We start from the raw sequence: 17,737 nt of genomic DNA, 5'->3' as shown, positions 1-17,737 counted from the left end.
AAGCACAAATAAGAGAGAAAAACATTAAGCAAACAAACAGAAATGAGAATAGCTTCCAGCATAAATATTTTGTAACACCAAGGTTGCTGTAAACTCAAGCAGAAGAACTAGTACTAGACTGCTTAAAGGATATGCTGAAGAAGTTAACAGAATAAGCAGAATCTTTCCTACATTAATATAGGATGATCTCAAGTTCCTTACCTAAGAAAAACTCTGCTTGCTTTATTCTGTTTTCAAAATATTAAAAAAAAAATTCTATTTACTGGTGGAAAGGTATTTGTTTTAAAAAATAGTATACAGAATGAAAATACTAGGCACAATAGGCAAACAGAAGAGAGAATTGGCTTTAGCATCAAATCACCAGAAATACCACTTTTCAAAAATTTTATTTAATAGGGTGGATTTTTATTGCCCTATTATGTATTAAAATTATGTTTTCTAATAACCTGTTTGTGACATACCAACAGGAAGACTTTTGATTTTTCATGTTTTAATTACTCTGTGCATGACAAAGGTGCTGTCTTTATTGAGTTCACACCATTGTACATCAGATAGCATGAATATTCTAGCAGTTACCGTGAAGTTCCAGAACCAAGGACCCAGGGTTCCTGTGAGAAGCTGGCATATTATAATTATGATCTGGGACTCTGTAACATCGAATCTATGCATAAGGAAACAAACATTTCAAAATAACTTTACTCAGAACTTTTGCTAAAGAGCCCTACTAACACAGGTAACAAAAATAGATTTAAAAAGTAGCATTATTCTTACAAAGACACCTAAAGATGGAATGATACAATTTATACAGTACTATACTATCCTATACATACATACATACATACATATATACACACATAGTTCTTATCCAACTCAAAATAGAAGAAAAGTTAAAAATATTAAGACTGTCATATACCGAAAAAATGACTTTTAAGTAGGCAGCTGGAAACAGTACTACCACAACACAGAATCAACTCTAATTACCTAGGAGTGGTGAATACTACTTGCCAAATAATTACATTGTGACATAAATCCCTTTAGCACCAGAACCAATCTAGACTTCCCTGTAGATAGGAATTCTTTTTAGAAGTCCCAATGTACATTTTGAAAAACGACTAATTCATCTCGTGCTCCTTCACTGTCCCAAGCCTCATCACATCCCTACCCTGCTATCTCAAAAAACAAACAAACAAACAAACAAACAACAACAAAAACTAGCACATATGTGGAAAGGGTAAATGGGAAAGAATCTAATCAAGAGTAACTTCTCTTTGGATATGGTTAGAGCAAAAATCAAATTGGCCATCTCCTTATCCTATTTCCTGACCATCTACAGTCCAGAACTTTTCCTGTTTCCTCTTTCTCTTCCCTAATTCCATACCAGCATTATAATACTCTACTACCTTGGATTAGTTTACTAGTGATAAAAATAAGTAGAACATCCAGTTCAATCGCTTAAAAAGTTTGGGAACGCAGCTAATAACACAAAAAAAGTAGCAGTACAGACTAAACTATAAATAAAAACTACTTAAATAAAAATTAAGAACTGAGGAATGCTAATGAGAGAGTAAGATGTCCATGATTTTACCTGGTGATCTGAGAGGCCAAATTGCAATCTAGGTTTTACATTAATACAAATGGTTGATTTAGGACATCATCTATGACAATTGATAAAAAAAATTAAATGAACAGAGCTGAGGTCCAAATGAACAAATCACTGCTGGAAAAAAAGCTACACAGGGAAATTGGAAACTGGGAGGAAAATCTCTGGTATTTAATAATTCATGTGATAAGTATTAGGTATTTAAAGATAAACAGATTCTATACAGGTATGAGAAAGTTTCCCAATTCTTAATCCATAGAAAGTGGATTATACATTAACAAACAACAGTTTTTTTATTATCAAGAGGTCTTCAAATAATTATTTTTTAGAAATTACCTGGATAAAAAGATGAACTAAATTTGTCAGACTACCTAGTGGAATATATAGCCTATTAACTTTTTTCATTTAACTATAGAAAAGAAAGAGGGGGAAGCTACTTACTTACATAGAAATAAACATTTGGTGACAGGGTTTTTAGCTAATGTAAATGTGAAACTTTAGAATCATGAGCTGAAAAATGTAATAAAGGTGAAGATCAATACTCTGCCTACTATAATTATGAATAAGAACACTTGTAATAAAAATATCTGTGTAGAGTTAAGAGGCTCATAAACTTTATTAACAGAAAGAACCTTATAGGTCATCTAATCTAAAGCTTATTTTACAAATTAGGAAATGAGGTCCATGAAAGTTATGAGGCTTGCCCAAGCTGATATATAAAAAAGATAACTTAGAGATTAACATTTATTATTTCTTTTTTTGTCTTGGAAAACACAATTGAAGAGTACTTTGTTCCTGAAATGATAAATTTAAGTGAGTTCCACCTTCACAGCATAGATTTTTTTTTTTTTTTTTTTTGGGACTGATATTTTGTGTAAGTATAGTTTTATTAAAGACCGATTAGGATTTCTGAGCATTTAATTTATAGAAATGATTCTATATATACAGCTATAAGTTATATACTTAAAAATACCTAATATAGGCCGGGCACGGTGGCTCATGCCTATAATCCCAGCACATTGGGAGGCCAAGGCAGGAGAATCATGAGGTCAGAAGATCGAGGCCATCCTGGCTAATACAGTCTAACACTGTCTCTACTAAAAATACAAAAAATTAGCAGGGCATGGTGGCACATGCCTGTAGTCCCACCTACTTAAGAGGCTGAGGTAGGAGAATCGCTTGAACCCAGGAAGTGGAGGTTGCAGTGAGCTGGTATCACGCCACTGCACTCCAGCCTAGGTGACGGAGCGAGACTCCCGTCTCAAAAAAACAAACAAACAAAAAAACTAATATAGGGGGTTTAGGCCTTTAAATGTAAACTCTCTCATTCAGTATAATTCTTATGCATCTTAAAGAGATCAACATGCATCAACATTTTGCAAATGTTGATAAATCAATTTTGATTCATATTTACCTTCTACAATCCAATCCCATGAAATTCTAGTTTCTAATCCCATTTTCGTTCCCAGTCTTTCATATTCAGGCTAGTAAAAATCCTAATGGACTGAGTCTGGAAGGGTCCCAGACAAGAGTACTCATCTCTGTCAGATCTCTACTTGTTCAATCCAGGGGTGTTGTGAGAACAGGAGGCTGTCTAGATGTCACAGGCACTAACATTCTCTCTGCAAGGTAGCTTTTAGCTGTGATCAGAGCACACTGCTGGAAGATGTAGCTCATAATTTCAGGAAAGATGTATCCAAAGCACATTTGCTTTATCAAAATGCTAGACTTCAATGAGAATTATTTTTATAGATGAATTAAAATCCTGTGACTATTTTTGTTCAAGATACTATAAGCAAACTTAATAGCAATTAAAAATAGTAATATTAAAGAGACCAAGGAACAGAAATTTCTTATCTGGCAAACATTCTGTTTTATGTTATTAAAAGTAAAACAATTTTTTTATAAATAAAAAAGAAATTCTCATGATTCTTTTCACTTATGTATGTAATCAAAATAAAACAATTCAAATAAATAAAAATGTTTAAAAATAAGATGCCTAAGGTACTTAAAGCTGCATTCACTTTTCTCTAGAAAAGAGTAAGAAAATGCAAGTGATTTTTAAAAATTTCTTTACTCAAACTACATTTCAGAGCTGACCAAATTTTGACTTTCTTCTCCATGCATACAAACTTCAATATTTAATAATTAACACTTCAATATTTAATCTATTATACATCTGTCTATTCTACATGCTCATGAAAAAAATATGTAAAATGTAAACTGGTATTTTTAAGTCCTTAGGGATATATATAGTCTGTAGGTTCTATGTATCTATATGTATATCTCTATTTATTTTATATGCCTCTGTTACATTGCTGTTTTGATAAATGGCTCCCTAATGTAGAGCACTTACACTACATTTCTTTTTTGTTCTTTTCATTTCTTTTTTTGAGACAGGTTTTTGCTCTGTTGCCCAGGCTGGATGAGTGCAGAGGTGCGATCTCCGCTCACTGCAACCTCTGCTTCCAGGGCGCAAGTGATCCTCCCACATGCGTGCACCACCATGCTTGGCTAACTTTCAAAAAAATTTTTGTAGAGACCAGGTCTATATTGCTCAGGGTGGTCTTGAACTCCTGGGCTTAAGTGATCCTCTTTCCCCAGGCTCCCAGAGTGCTGGAATCAAAGGCATGAGCCACCATGCCCCGCCACAGCACATTTCTGTGAACATTATAGCCTGCTTTTAGTTAAAAAATCAAATTTGGTGTTCCTTCAATGCAACTGTACAATTTCTGAAAATTGAATACAATTTCCCAAATTAAAACCAATGTTTTCTAATACTAATATTTAAGTTCATATGTTACATTCAAACAGATCTTAATATATCTAGTGTTTTTAGTCCCATCAGCCATTATAAGCAAGCACTCTAGGGTCAATGGCAGAGTTTTCTTCTACTTACTCTACCTTTTACCCTAGATCTCCTTTGATCCTATATCTTTGGCTGTGGTTTTATAAATCATTCCCTCTCTTCTTATTCAGTATCTTCAATCTCTTCTCTAGCAGGTTTCTTCTGAATGCTCAAAACTTTCTCATAAAAATACAAAACCCTCCTTCCTTTGAGCCCATATTCTCTCCTCTAATCAATGCTTCTCTCCTTCACATCACAGTCACACATTTTATAAGTAATCTTATATAATGTGTAATAAATAGTAGACTACTTACTTGCTCCATTCACTTCTTATCCCCTACAGTCTGGCTTCTACCCCGCATTACACAGAAATTACTATGAATAGCTCATACTGCCAAATTCAATGTACAGTTTTCTGTCCTCATTTTGAGTCTTGGCAGCATTTAGCAACGTTCTTTTGTGAAATGCATCCTTCTGGTTTTACATTCCAGTATGCCTCCTACTACTCTGGCTGTTCAATAAATTTCATGAGCTTCTTTCTAAGCTTGCTCTCTAAGTTTTTTCCTGTTCTCATTTTATTTGGATGTCTAAAATCCCCCACATATGTTTCTGGGTAGACTGCTCCTTTTATATACATTCCTCTTCCTATAGTGCCTTTTTCTACCTTTATCCAGCCACTTAAGAAGGGAACGGGGAGTCATTCCACTCTCTGTCCCCTCATTTATTCCCCACATCCAAATATATACTGTGCCCTGTAGTTTCTACCTCTAAAGTCTCTCTCCAGACTAACGTCTCTGCAACAGCACTGCTACTGTGTTAGTGAATGCTTCATCATTCACATTAATTATGCTGATGCTTCTTCTAGCGGGTCTCCTTGCTCTGTCACAGCCTACTACAATTTACCCTCTGCCTCACTGCCAGACTGATCTTTCTAAAAGGCACTTCTATCATTTCCCTGCTTTAGGTCCTACAAAAGATCCCTGCAGATTCAGGATAAAAGCCCACATTTCTTGGCAGAGCACAGAAGGACCTTGATTTTCTGGATCTTCTCCAGCTTTATCTCCTGCAGGCATCTTATCATCCAACCATATGGAGTTGTTTACAGTTCTCTAAATACATATTTCATCACAGGATAACATCATAAGGGAAATTCAAAGACTGGAAGATAGAAAGCTGTAATATCAAATCACTCCTAAAAACACTATTTACTCTTCTTTTACTTGCATGGTTAATTTTGTTTGGTTGGTGCTGTATTACTTGAAAGGGAAAGAGAATATATTAGGGCTGACTGATAAATTAGATTTCAAAATCGGCCTTGAAAGTGAAATGTGAGATAATAACCAACGAAACATAACGTTAAATCCAGATATTATAAATATGCCATTTTTGAAAACAGTAGAAACACTAAAAATTAAGACTGGATTAGGGCACTGCTCTCAGAAACTTTTTTTTTTTTTCCCCTGGAAATGCATTCTTATATGTCAAAATAAAAATGGAATTAAGGTAAATAATGGTAGAGAAAAGAAGTGAATTTTTCTACAGGAAAGACAAAGAAGAGGGGCTACTGCTTTTTGTATTACTTTTAAAATACTGGCCGGGAGGTTCTGATATCTCCTTTTAAAAAAGTGTAACAGAGGGACATATGCAGAGACTATTAGGAAATAGCTACAATAGTGAAGTTAAAAATTTTTTTTTATTAAACTAACAACGATATGATCGATTTCTAATACTCAAATGCTAATAAAGCAACATTCTCCACATGTGAAAGAGAAAACAAAATTACCATTAAGTATTACTTACATTCCAAATCGCAATGTTCCAGAAACATATGTTTGCCAGTGTGCACAATAGAACATAAATGTCCCAGCAAAACAACAAAAAAACATCCAATCAGGGTTTGTCCCCAGCTGCACTGCAATACAAGTTCCAAGAACCACAAAAACTGCAGAAGAAAGATCACAATGAAAACCAAATAAAATGAATAACAATGATTTTAGATGAAACGAAAAGATATGCTGTGAATGCACAAGCTTCTCTCAGTTATCTATTGCAACAGGAAAGTAGGATATAATCTGTTACATAATCTCTTACCCCATAATTTCAATTTTTTTTTTTTAACCAAATCACTCAGCAGAAGCAAAGTTCTTGAAGGCAACTAAAATACTTTAGCATTTCTTCATATATTTTTCTAACTTAGAGACATTAGTACTAATGAGCAGCAAAACATTACAAGGCAGAGCCAAAAAGAAAGAAAAACAAAGGGGCTATATAATCCCCAGGGGGACCTACTTACTTGCTTCAGATTGATAACTATTTTTTTTTTTTTAACAGATATTGTTTTGAGTAACATACATAGAAAAATACTTCCTGGAGCCAAGCATGGTGGCTCGTAACTGTAATCTCAGCACTTTGGGAGGCTGAGGCGGGTGGACCACCTGAGGTCAGGAGCTCGAGACGAGCCTGGCCAACATAGTGAAACCCCATCTCTACTAAAAACATAAAAAATTAGCTTGGCTCAAGGTAGCAGTTGCCTGTAATCCCAGCTATTAGGGAGGCTGAGGCAGGAGAATCACTTGAAGTTGGGAGGCGGAGGTTGCAGTGAGTTGAGATTGTGCCATTGCACTTCAGCCTGGGCAGCAAGAGCAAAACTCCATCTCAAAAAAAAAAAAAAAAAAAGATTTCCTATAAAATTCTAGAACTCAAACTACAACGAAAAAATGACTGCCATTTAAAATAAATAACAGGATACCTGCCATCTTGCAGTCGGCTGGTTGTTGCCTTTCAAGACAGCCAACTACTATTTATTCAACAGAAGTTTAGAATATTTCTTAATTTGATTCTTAAAAATTATATGCGCTTAGTTGCTTCTCCTCCTCTACTAAATACGCTGCTGTTAGGATATGCTGAAGCAATGATTTTGACAAGCACCTATACCTGCAAATCTGAATTCCCTATGAGGGGTTTTTGTTTGTTTCTTTTTAAGTATTTTAAGTGCCACGCCAAATAACAAGAAAATAATTGAGGAACTAAATAAAACAAAAATAAGAGGGGAGGGATGAGTTCCTGTCAGGAAGACTAGTTGAAAAACTGTCATTTAGTGTCTAAATATCTTTTTCCCCTCTGAAAACAGAATAAACTGTTATTTTAAAAACTTGCAAAACAGTGCAAATAAAGACATATTGCTTATAATCCAAATAGAGTTACTCAGTTATTGCTAGCACTTTAGTATTTCTTTTAAAAATTGTATATGAGGTATAAAACATGCAATATATATAAATGATTACTATAGTTAAGCAAATTAACCTATCCATTATGTCCCACAGTTATCTTTTTTTCTCCTGTGGTAAAAGCACCTAAAATGTACTTTCTTTTAGCAAATTTCTAGTACACAATGCAATATTAACAATACTCCTCATTTGTAGTAGTCTTTTTTTTTTTTTTTTTTTTTTTTAGTAGAGAGGAGGTTTCACCATGTTGGTCAGGGTGGTCTCAAATTCCTCACCTCGTGACTCGCCCATCTCAGCCTCCCAAAGTGCTGGAATTACAGGTGTGAGCCACCTTGACCAGCCTGTAGTAGTCTTTACCTGAGCTCATGACATAGTCATAATCCGAATCTATAACATAAAACTACATGTCTATATAACATTCATTTAAATATACAAAGACTACAAATAACCTAACTAGTCTCCTACCACTATACTCTCATTTATAGTTCATAAGAGTATTGATGATAACAATTATGCCCCAAGCTCTGAAAAACAAAAGATGCCAAAACAGTATTTGGGGCTAAAAATAACAAGCAGAAACTAACTTCTAAATTCCCTAACACTACTAATAATGAACAAATATTAACTAGGTTCATAGTCTTTCAAGAAATACTAAAATTTAATACAAAATTACCTATTCTGATAACTAAACATATATTCTAACATTGCTCATCACATTGCTTTAATCATTGTTAATAATCAATAACATTAAAAAAAAGCAACAATACCTGTTGATAGTGAATCACAGCCATGATCAAAAAGTTCTCCCAGAGGAGAACTACTATTGGTTCTTCTTGCCTGTTTCCCATCAATGGCATCCAAAGACTGGTAAATGAAAAGGCCACAGGCACAAGCAATATATGCCCACAGAGGTGCCTGTGAAATAAAGTAAGAAAGGCAAGAGTATTCAGGCATACAGTTACCATGTTTGACTAAAATATTTTTACCTGCAGGTTCTCTAGAGAAGTACTGCTAGTTGGAAGCCATGGGAGAGAAGATCCAAGTGCTACATAATGAAGAACTCACTGAAACAATTAGAATTGTAAAAGAATTAAATTTCCTGCTTTTAGAGGTGTTCAAGCAGATGCTAAATACTTACCAGGGAGATTACAGAAATCCCATAAAAGATTGAACTAGGTAGGTGTCTTCCATAAGATTCTTCTCAATGTTTAGATTTGAAGGGTCAATTATTGAATTTTTTCCAAAACTGTATTCTTCAAGATGTTTACAGGTATTACACGAAAAATTCCGTGCTAACCTCAAGTTGGAAAACACTGGGTTAAACACTAAACAATGTTAAATTGATTTCTTTACTATAGGACTTCTTCCAGTCCTTACTATTGCTAATACATCCTGTGAATACTCAAGAGGGGGACATAATGGGCTGCCATTTTCTGAATTTATTTGGGCTTGTAACATTTTTAAATGTTACCTCTCCAATGGACCATAAAATAACTAGAAAATGATATCCAGTGCATAGAGTGTTCAGAATACTATTTTTCAAATCCATAGTCACATTTTCAAATAAATTCTCTTTTCCCAAACAGAAATTGAACTGCTGGTATTGAATTAATTAATTAATTAATTAATGATGGAGTCTTGCTCTGTCACCCAGGCTAGAGTGCAGTGGTGCAATCTTGGCTTACTGCAAACTCTGCCTCCTGGGTTCAAGAGATTCTCCTGCCTCAGCCTCCCTAGCAGCTAGGATTATAAGCATGTGCCCCAAGGCCTGGTTATTTTATTTTATTTTATTTTTTAATTTTTTTTAGTAGAGACGAGGTTTCACCATGTTGGCCATGCTGGTCTTGAACTTCTGATCCTCAAGTGATCCGTCTCCCAAAGTGTTGGTATTATAGGTGTAAACCACTGCATACGGCCTGCTATTAAATTTAAATGCTGCATATTTTAAAAGGAGCACTCCTATTTGATTTATCCTTAGGAATGCAGAAGAGTATTTTTTTTTTTATCACTTTTCATTATTTTCCCCTGTCCAGGCTATAAAAAATAATTTATAATCACAAGGTATTTTAATGTATATTGGTTATTAAGTTACACTGTGAATACTAAACACTCAGGGCTGCTAATAACATTCAGTATATTCTGTACTGCAAAGGAGCTTCTCTCTGATAGAGACCTATTTAATACCAGTTATTAAAAGGTAAGAATCTTTTCATAAACCTTTTCTGAGTTTCGTATTTTAAGACACTGAGATTATTCAAAGGACCTAGTACACACTTCCGCTAAGCCAGAGTTACTGAAAGCAATAAATGCGGTTATGTACCCATACTTTACATGCATGCACACTGAACTGAGTAATTAATCCTGTATGACTAAGAACTTTGTCTTCTGCACTTTGGGTCTACTGCTTCTTGCTCCTAAAGGAATCCAGTAACCCTCTAGAACTGTGTGTCTTATACAGCAGCCGTCAGTGACCTGTGACTATTTGAAATAAATGTTAAATAAAATTTAAAATTCAGTTCCTCAGTTACACTTGGTACATTTTGAATGCTCAATAGCCATATGTGTCTATGGCTACTATATTGGACCCCACAGACATAGAACATGTCTATCATCACAGAAAATTCTGCCAAATACCTCTGCCTTAGGGGACAAGAAATCTAGGGACTTCTTGGGGTCTAAGCTTAAGATTTTAATGGGGCAAAGTGTTGCCCCAGAACAAAGATAACTAGTATACACACAATCCTAGGAAATAGTAAAACAATCACAGATATAAAAAGTTTTCTTATCTTTGGATTTTCCTTTCTTCATGTGAATCTGCACAATGATACACTAATATTTATATACTTATTTTTTGTACATATTATTTCATACTTCTCAGAGGTATTTAAGAAGAAAGCCTTCTAACTCAAGAATAAATACAATCCCAGTTGCAATAAGACCATGGGGAAGATAATGAATGAATGAAGGAACTCGCGCATCAGCCAGGAACTCATTATGCCCTAATAAATGTATGGGGAAGAACTGACATAAACAAATAATCTTACCACAATGTAGCAATTAACCAACTTGTAAAATCTTGCAGATATGTTACATGAGTCCACTCAGGTAAAAGAAATTCCAAGAAACACATGGTTTTACTAAATTTTTGAAACAGAACTGACGGTTTTATGTACATACAAACACATACACATGCTAGTGCAAGAATAATTTTTTTTTTTCTGGGAGGATACATCAAAACAACTATTAAATGTTACCCCACTTTTGGCATTGGACAGATCATCTAAACTAAGTTTGTCCAAGCTGTGCCATGTGGGCTGCATGCAGCCAAGGACAGCTTTGAATGCGGCCCAACACAAACTTGTAAATGCTTTTTTTTTCCCCTGCTCATCAGCTATCGTTAGTGTTTTATGTATGGCCTAAGACAATTATTCTTCTTCCAATGTGGCCCAGGGAAGCCAAAAGATTGGACAGTCCTGATTTAAACAGGAAACCAACAAAGTAACATTGAACTCGGACAGCACTATAGACCAAATGGGCCTAACAGACATTTACAGAACATTTCATTCCATAGCTGCAGAATACACATTCTTCTCATCAGCACATGGAACAGTCTCCAGGATAAACCATGTGTGAGGCCACAAAACAAGTCTCAACAAATTTTTAAATATTTGTACTGGGGTCATTTAATTTCAAGCATCTTCTGAGACTACAGTGGAATAAAACTAGAAATCAATAATAAGAGGAACTTTGCAAACTGTTCGAATACATGAAAATTAACCAACAGGCTCCTGAATGACAAATGAATCTGAATTAAGAAGTCGAAAATTTTTGGAAAAAATTAAAACAGAAACACCAAATACCAAAACCTACGAGATACAGCAGCTAAAGTACTAAGAGGGAAGAATAAAGCAAAATAAATGACCACATCAAATAAGCAAAAAGATTTCAAATAAACAACGTAACAATCCACCTCGAAGAACCAGAAAAGCAAGAACAAATCAAACCCAAAAGTAGTAGAATAAAGATCAGAGCTAAATGAAATAGATTATATATACATACACACAAATGTGTATATGTGTGTATATATGTACACGAATGCATGTTGTGTATATGTACATATACATATGACACATGTCACATATGTTGTGTGTACACACACACATACACACACACCCCAAAGATCAAGAAAATGAAAAGCTGGTTTTTTGAAAGGATAAATAAAATTGACCGACTATTAGCAAGGATTAACCAAGAAAAAGAGAAGACCCAAATAAATAAAATCAGAGACAAAAAAAAGAGACATTACAACTGATACCACTGAAATAGAAAAGATCATAAGAGGCTACCATGAACAACTATATGCCAACAAACTGGAAAACCCAGAGAAAGTAGATACACCTTTAGACATGTATAACCTATGAAGACTGAACCAAAAAGAAATAGAAAACTCTAACAGACTAACAACAAATAACAAAAATGAATAAGTATTAAAAAGTTTTCCAACAAAGAAACACCCAGGACCGAATACCTTTACTGTTGAATTCTACCAAACTTTTAAAGAACTACACCAATTCTTCTGAAATTATTCCAAAATATCGAAGAGTAAATTCTTCCTAATTCATTCTACAAAACCAGCATTACTGATATCAAAACCGGACAAGGATGCAATAAAAGAAGAAAACTACAAGCCAGTATTACTGAGGAACACAGATACAAAAATTCTCAAGAAACTATTAGCAAACCAAATTCAACAGCACATTAAAAAGATATTCCCCATGATTAAGTGGGATTTAACTTGGGGATACAAGGATGGTCCAACATATGCAAATCAATAAATGTGACACATCACATCAACAGAATGAAGAACTAAGATCCTATGATCATCTCAATAGGCTCAGAAAAAGCATCTGATAAAATTCAACATCTCTTCCAGATAAAACCATAAATTATAAATATAAGAAACATACCTCAACACGACAAGGACCACATATGACATATCAACAGCTAACATCATACTGAATGGGGAAATGGTGAAAGCTTTTCCTCTAAGAACTAGAACAAGACAAGGATGCCCACTTTCCACACTCAACATAGTACTGGAAATCCCAGCCAGAGTAATTAAGCAAGAGAAAGAAACAAAGGGCATTTACATTAGCAAAGAGGAAGTCAAGCTGTCCCTGTTTGCAGATAATATAAACTTATATGGGAAAACTTAAAGACTGCATCAAAAAACTGATAAAACTGTTAAATTCAGTAAAGTTGCAAGACACAAAATGAACATACCAAAAATCAGTAGCATTTCTATACACCAATAACAAACTAGCTAGGAAAAAAATCAAGAAGGTAATCCCATTAATAACAGCTAAATAAAATAAAATAAAATAAAATAAAATACTTAGCATCATTAATCATCAGGGAAATGCAAATCAAAACTTTGATGAGATATTTATCTTACTCCAGTTACAAGGTTATTATAAAAAGAGAAAATTAACAGATGCTGGTAAAGATTCAGAGAAAGGGGAGCTCTTTCTTATACACTGATGGTGAGAATGTAAATTAATAGACACTATGGAGAATAATATGGAGATTTCTCAAGACACTAAGAATTACCATATGATCCGGCAATCTTACTACTGAGTATTGATCCAAGGGAAAGATAATCAGTGTATCAGAGACATCTGCACCACCCCATGTTTATCACGGCACTAATAATAATAATAACCAAGATATGGCATCAAACACCTATTATTCATTCAAAGGAATGAATAAAGAATGTAGTGTACATACATAATGGAATACTATTCAGCCATAAAGAAAAATGAAATCCTGTTACTCCCAGCAAAATGGATGAGCCTGGAAGACATCATGTTAAGGGAAATAAATCAGGCATATATGCAGGAGTTTAAAAAAAAATTCTCACAGAAGTAGAGAGAAGAATTGTTGTTACAAGAGGCTAGGATGGGTAAGGAGGAGGAGAGGATAGGGAGAGGTTGTTTAACAGACGCAAAGTTACAGCATAGTAGGAGGAATAAGTTCCAGTGTTCTACAGCCATGTAGGCTGAGTATAGCTAACAATAATTTATTGCATATTTTCCAAAAGCTAGAAGAGAGGATCTGGAATGTTAACACAAAGAAATAAATGTTTGAGGTGATAGATATAATTACCCTGATTTGATCATTATACACTGTATATGTGTTATAAAATATCACACTGTATCCTGTGTGTGTATGTGTGTGTGCATGTGTATATGATTATTATGTGCCAACTAAAAGGAAAAAGAAAACTACTCCTAAGATTTTGGCAGGCATATATATGCGCAGGTACACATGTGAGTTTTATTACTATTTAAAACATACAAAAAGTTTTAAAAATATGATGAACACCCTTGACAAACCTCTTAGCTTAGAAAACATAATTGAAGCTTCATGAACAGCTCTCTCCAATCCATCATGCAGTGTCCCCCTGAAAGTATCCACTAACCTGAATTTAGTCTTTGTTAGTCCCATGTTTACTTTTAGACTTGATTGCACATATATATACACAATCCTAAGTAAAGGCTTATTTTGTATATTTTAAACAATTTCCAAATGGTGTAGTGTGTGTTCTGCATGTTGCTTTTTCTTTTCAATAAAATTCAGGACGTGATGTGTCACTGAAAAGTACTGTTATTACATTTGAGAAGAGGGGTTGGGGTGAGGGGTAGGAAGGCAAGGCAGATAAAAAAGGGAAAATTTTACTTTTTGTTTTATGTCACTCTGAATTTTTCTAACTATGTAATTTTTTTCCCCTTCATTTTTCAATGTCAATATAAGTTAACTGGGCAGTAAAATTATGGGCAATGTGCCATTTCAACTTTCTTTTCACTTTTTATGCTAAAAAAATATCTAACAAGTTGTTTTTTAGTGAGTTGAATCAAAATCATTAAAACTTAGCAATATAAAAACAAAAACAAATGAGCATTTAAACAACTAATAATTTTTCAAAAAGTTATATTGAAATTTGACAGAGCTCTTTTTTGGTAACGGCCTAGCTCATTTCTGGTTTTCATGGGTATAATATAGGTTAACATCAACTTCTTTTATCTTGTCTTACGTGTCTTAACATAGATAGATCTTTTTCTTCCAGACCTTCCCGATCCTAAAGAGACTGACTAAGACCTGAAAGGGAAATTTTTGTCATCTATTGTCTCTTAAGGGCAGCTACTGTAAGACTTCCAAAGAACTTTGGTCTCCACAATCTATCTTAACCTGAACATTCTATCAAGCCCAGGTCTTCAAGATAAACTCAAACAGAAAATGTTTAAATTCAACTACAGCCTGGAAGTCCTCCCACTTTGAGTTGGCCTGCCTTTCTGGACCAAACCAATGTACTTCATAAAGGTATTTGATTAATGTCTCATGCCCCTCTCAATTATATAAAACCAAGCTGGCTGGGTGCAGTGGTGCATGCCTGTAATTCCAGGACTTTGGGAGGCCGAGGTGGGCGGATCACCAGGTCAAGAGATTGAGACCATCCTGGCCAACATGGTGAAAATCATCTCTACTAAAAATACAAAAATTAGCTGGGCATGGTGGCGCACACCTGTAGTCCTGTACCAGGAAGCGGAGGCTGCAGTGACTCAAGATTGCACCACTGCACTCCAGCCTGGCAACAGAGCAAGACTCTGTCTCAAAAAAATTAAAAAACGAAGCTGTGCCCGGACTACCTTGGCCATGTGTTCTCAGGACCTCCTGAGGGCTACGTCACAGGCCATGGTCACTCATAACGCATATTTGGCTCAGAATAAATCTCTTCATATATTTTACAGAGTTTGGCTTTTCATGTGGACAGTGGCAAGGTGAACACAAGCATATTAACATATATCAAGCTGCAACACAAATTCCAAATTAATTTATGACACTAAAATTAAAGCTACTAGCTAATGAAGTTTTAAATACTTAGGAACAAACAGATCAAGTGGAAATTTTGGCTCTCCATATAAAAAGAGAGAAGTCTACATTTCTACCCTAAGAATGTGAAAAATAAAGACTAACTTATTTTCTTATCTACAAAAAAGACTGCTTTTTCTAAGAAAAGAAACAAACTGAGCTTAAACTATTAAAATAATTACCTTCCTTTCTACCAAAAGATTGGTATCTGAAACTCTAACCCATTCAAAGAAATTAGTAACATAAAAAATATATGGTAAGTTCACAATACTATACATGTAGACATGAAACTTAATCATCATCCACTGGCATAAAACCCAAAAGAATTAGAGATATAATGAAAGAGAATTTCCCTGGGTGATAAAATTTATGGAATTCTCTGACTCTAACATAATGATAAAGAAAAACACAAAAGAAATAAGGACTTAGATGAATTTGTGACTCAATATATTACGTATTATTAGAGGAAATCGCAAATGGGAAAGGTGCTGTGGAAGAAGAAATTATACACCTAATCTTTTTGACCAACGAAACAATAACCATCTACTGTTTTGAACATTATATGCTAAGTATCCTGAATGTATGATCCTCATACCACAAAATAAGATTTAAAGAAGGTGACTTAGAGAATTTACATATCTTTCTGAAGATCACAGAGATAACAACAGCTTGTCATAGAAGACAACCAAGGCCTATTTAAATGCATTCTGCTTTGAGCCTAACAAGGATAGCTACCTTGTAGCTAAAAATGCACCCAGGAATCTCCATTGTAGGCCACTACCTTCCCTTGCAGAGCAACAATTAGCAGCCCAGTCATACTTTGCCTTGATTCCTCCTAGCAGCAATTCTGAACCATCACAACTAGCGAAAAGAATAGCTTCCATTCTGGAAGTCTCCCTAAAAGTTTAACTCATTTGTGAGAGATGGGAAAGTTCAAAGTTTATATCTTAGACTACATTACAAGGAGTTATGATCTCTTGCTCTATGGCCATCATCCACTATTAGTATAAACATATAACCATGTATATACATTTTCTAAATCAGCTATGTCTTAAATCAGCTACCTTGATTCGCTCTGGCATGTGTGAACAAAACTGGGCAAGCTCCAAACCCTAGTGCATGCTATTCCTTATTTGGAAACCTTCCTGACCTTCTGACTAGCTTCCTTTTCTTCCTCATCTTCTTTCTCCTTACCTATTCAGGAAATTTCCAATTTTTTAGCCAATCAGGTCAAGCATAGAATGTGAGGTCCTGTTCTGGCCAACAGAAACTGGACACAGCAGTAGAGTAATTGTGTCAGGTTACGAAAGTTATAAATGCCCCTGTCTCCCTTGTTCAGGTGTGCTCTCGTGGCAAGACTGCCGGTGAACTGCACCCTTCTTACAGGAAGTAAACTAGCCTTGTTGAGTTATCCATTGTCTTGGTGTGGATTTTTCCCAATGATATACACCCGTTTCCAACATAATTCTTGGGTTATTCCAATAATTTCAAATCAGTTAAGAACAGAGGCCCAGAAAAAGTATTTTAGGGGAACACATTACCTGGTATACTCTGGGGTGTTCAATAAATGACTATTAGTGGCTGAGCTATCCTTGAACCTGGTCTCACTCCTTGATTCCCATCCTAGAACTAGTGCTGGAGGTCCTCCACTGGAATCAACCCACCTTCCTATTGTGCTACTATATCTCTAATAATTTGCATGATTTGGACCAAACTCCACTGGGAGTGGCAATCAAATTCTCAGATAAGCCCCAAGTGAAACAATTTAAAGGATATGCGATAAAGAATCCAAGGACACATTTAAGTAAAGTACTGCTTTCCGTTTTTTAAGTATCCTAACTGAGCAATAAGAAGAGAGTTAAAAAGATAATGGGAGCCAGGCATGGTGGCTCAAGCCTGTAATCCCAGTAATTTGGAAGGTCAAGGCAGGCGGATCACCTGAGGTCAGGAGTTCAAGACCAGCCTGGCCAACATGGTGAAACCCTCTACTACAAATTTAAAAAATTAGCCGGGAGTGGTGGTGTGCGCCTGTAATCCCAGAGGCAGGAGAATCACTTGAACCCAGGAGGCAGAGGTTGCGGTGAGCTGAGACAGCGCCACTGTACTCCACTCTGGGCAACACAGTGAGATCCT

The 17,737-nt window shown here is 35.2% G+C and overlaps 1 protein-coding gene across 7 annotated transcripts in view; it reads right to left on the bottom strand.

Moving 5' to 3' along the window:
* The window catches only part of CEPT1 (choline/ethanolamine phosphotransferase 1), a 46,877-nt gene that overhangs the window by 17,220 nt on the left and 11,920 nt on the right, over nucleotides 1–17,737 (bottom strand). For 5 of the 7 annotated variants that reach the window (XM_017499339.2, XM_017499338.2, XM_017499337.1 and 2 more), the window contains 2 exons: nucleotides 8,443–8,590; nucleotides 6,249–6,390 (listed from right to left, as the gene is read on the bottom strand). In XM_017499339.2, the coding sequence (XP_017354828.1) occupies nucleotides 6,249–6,390; nucleotides 8,443–8,590 (290 nt within the window). Of the gene's footprint in view, nucleotides 1–576; nucleotides 662–6,248; nucleotides 6,391–8,442; nucleotides 8,591–17,737 lie in introns of all 7 variants that reach the window. The other 2 variants (XR_005195572.1, XM_017499340.1) reach the window with 1 other exon arrangement.

Source organism: Cebus imitator, unplaced genomic scaffold, assembly GCF_001604975.1.
Source record: "Cebus imitator isolate Cc_AM_T3 unplaced genomic scaffold, Cebus_imitator-1.0 Scaffold256, whole genome shotgun sequence".
Taxonomy (NCBI): domain Eukaryota; kingdom Metazoa; phylum Chordata; class Mammalia; order Primates; family Cebidae; genus Cebus; species Cebus imitator.
The sequence above is the reverse complement of the archived record's forward strand: the minus strand, read 5'-3'. Positions and strand labels throughout refer to the sequence as shown.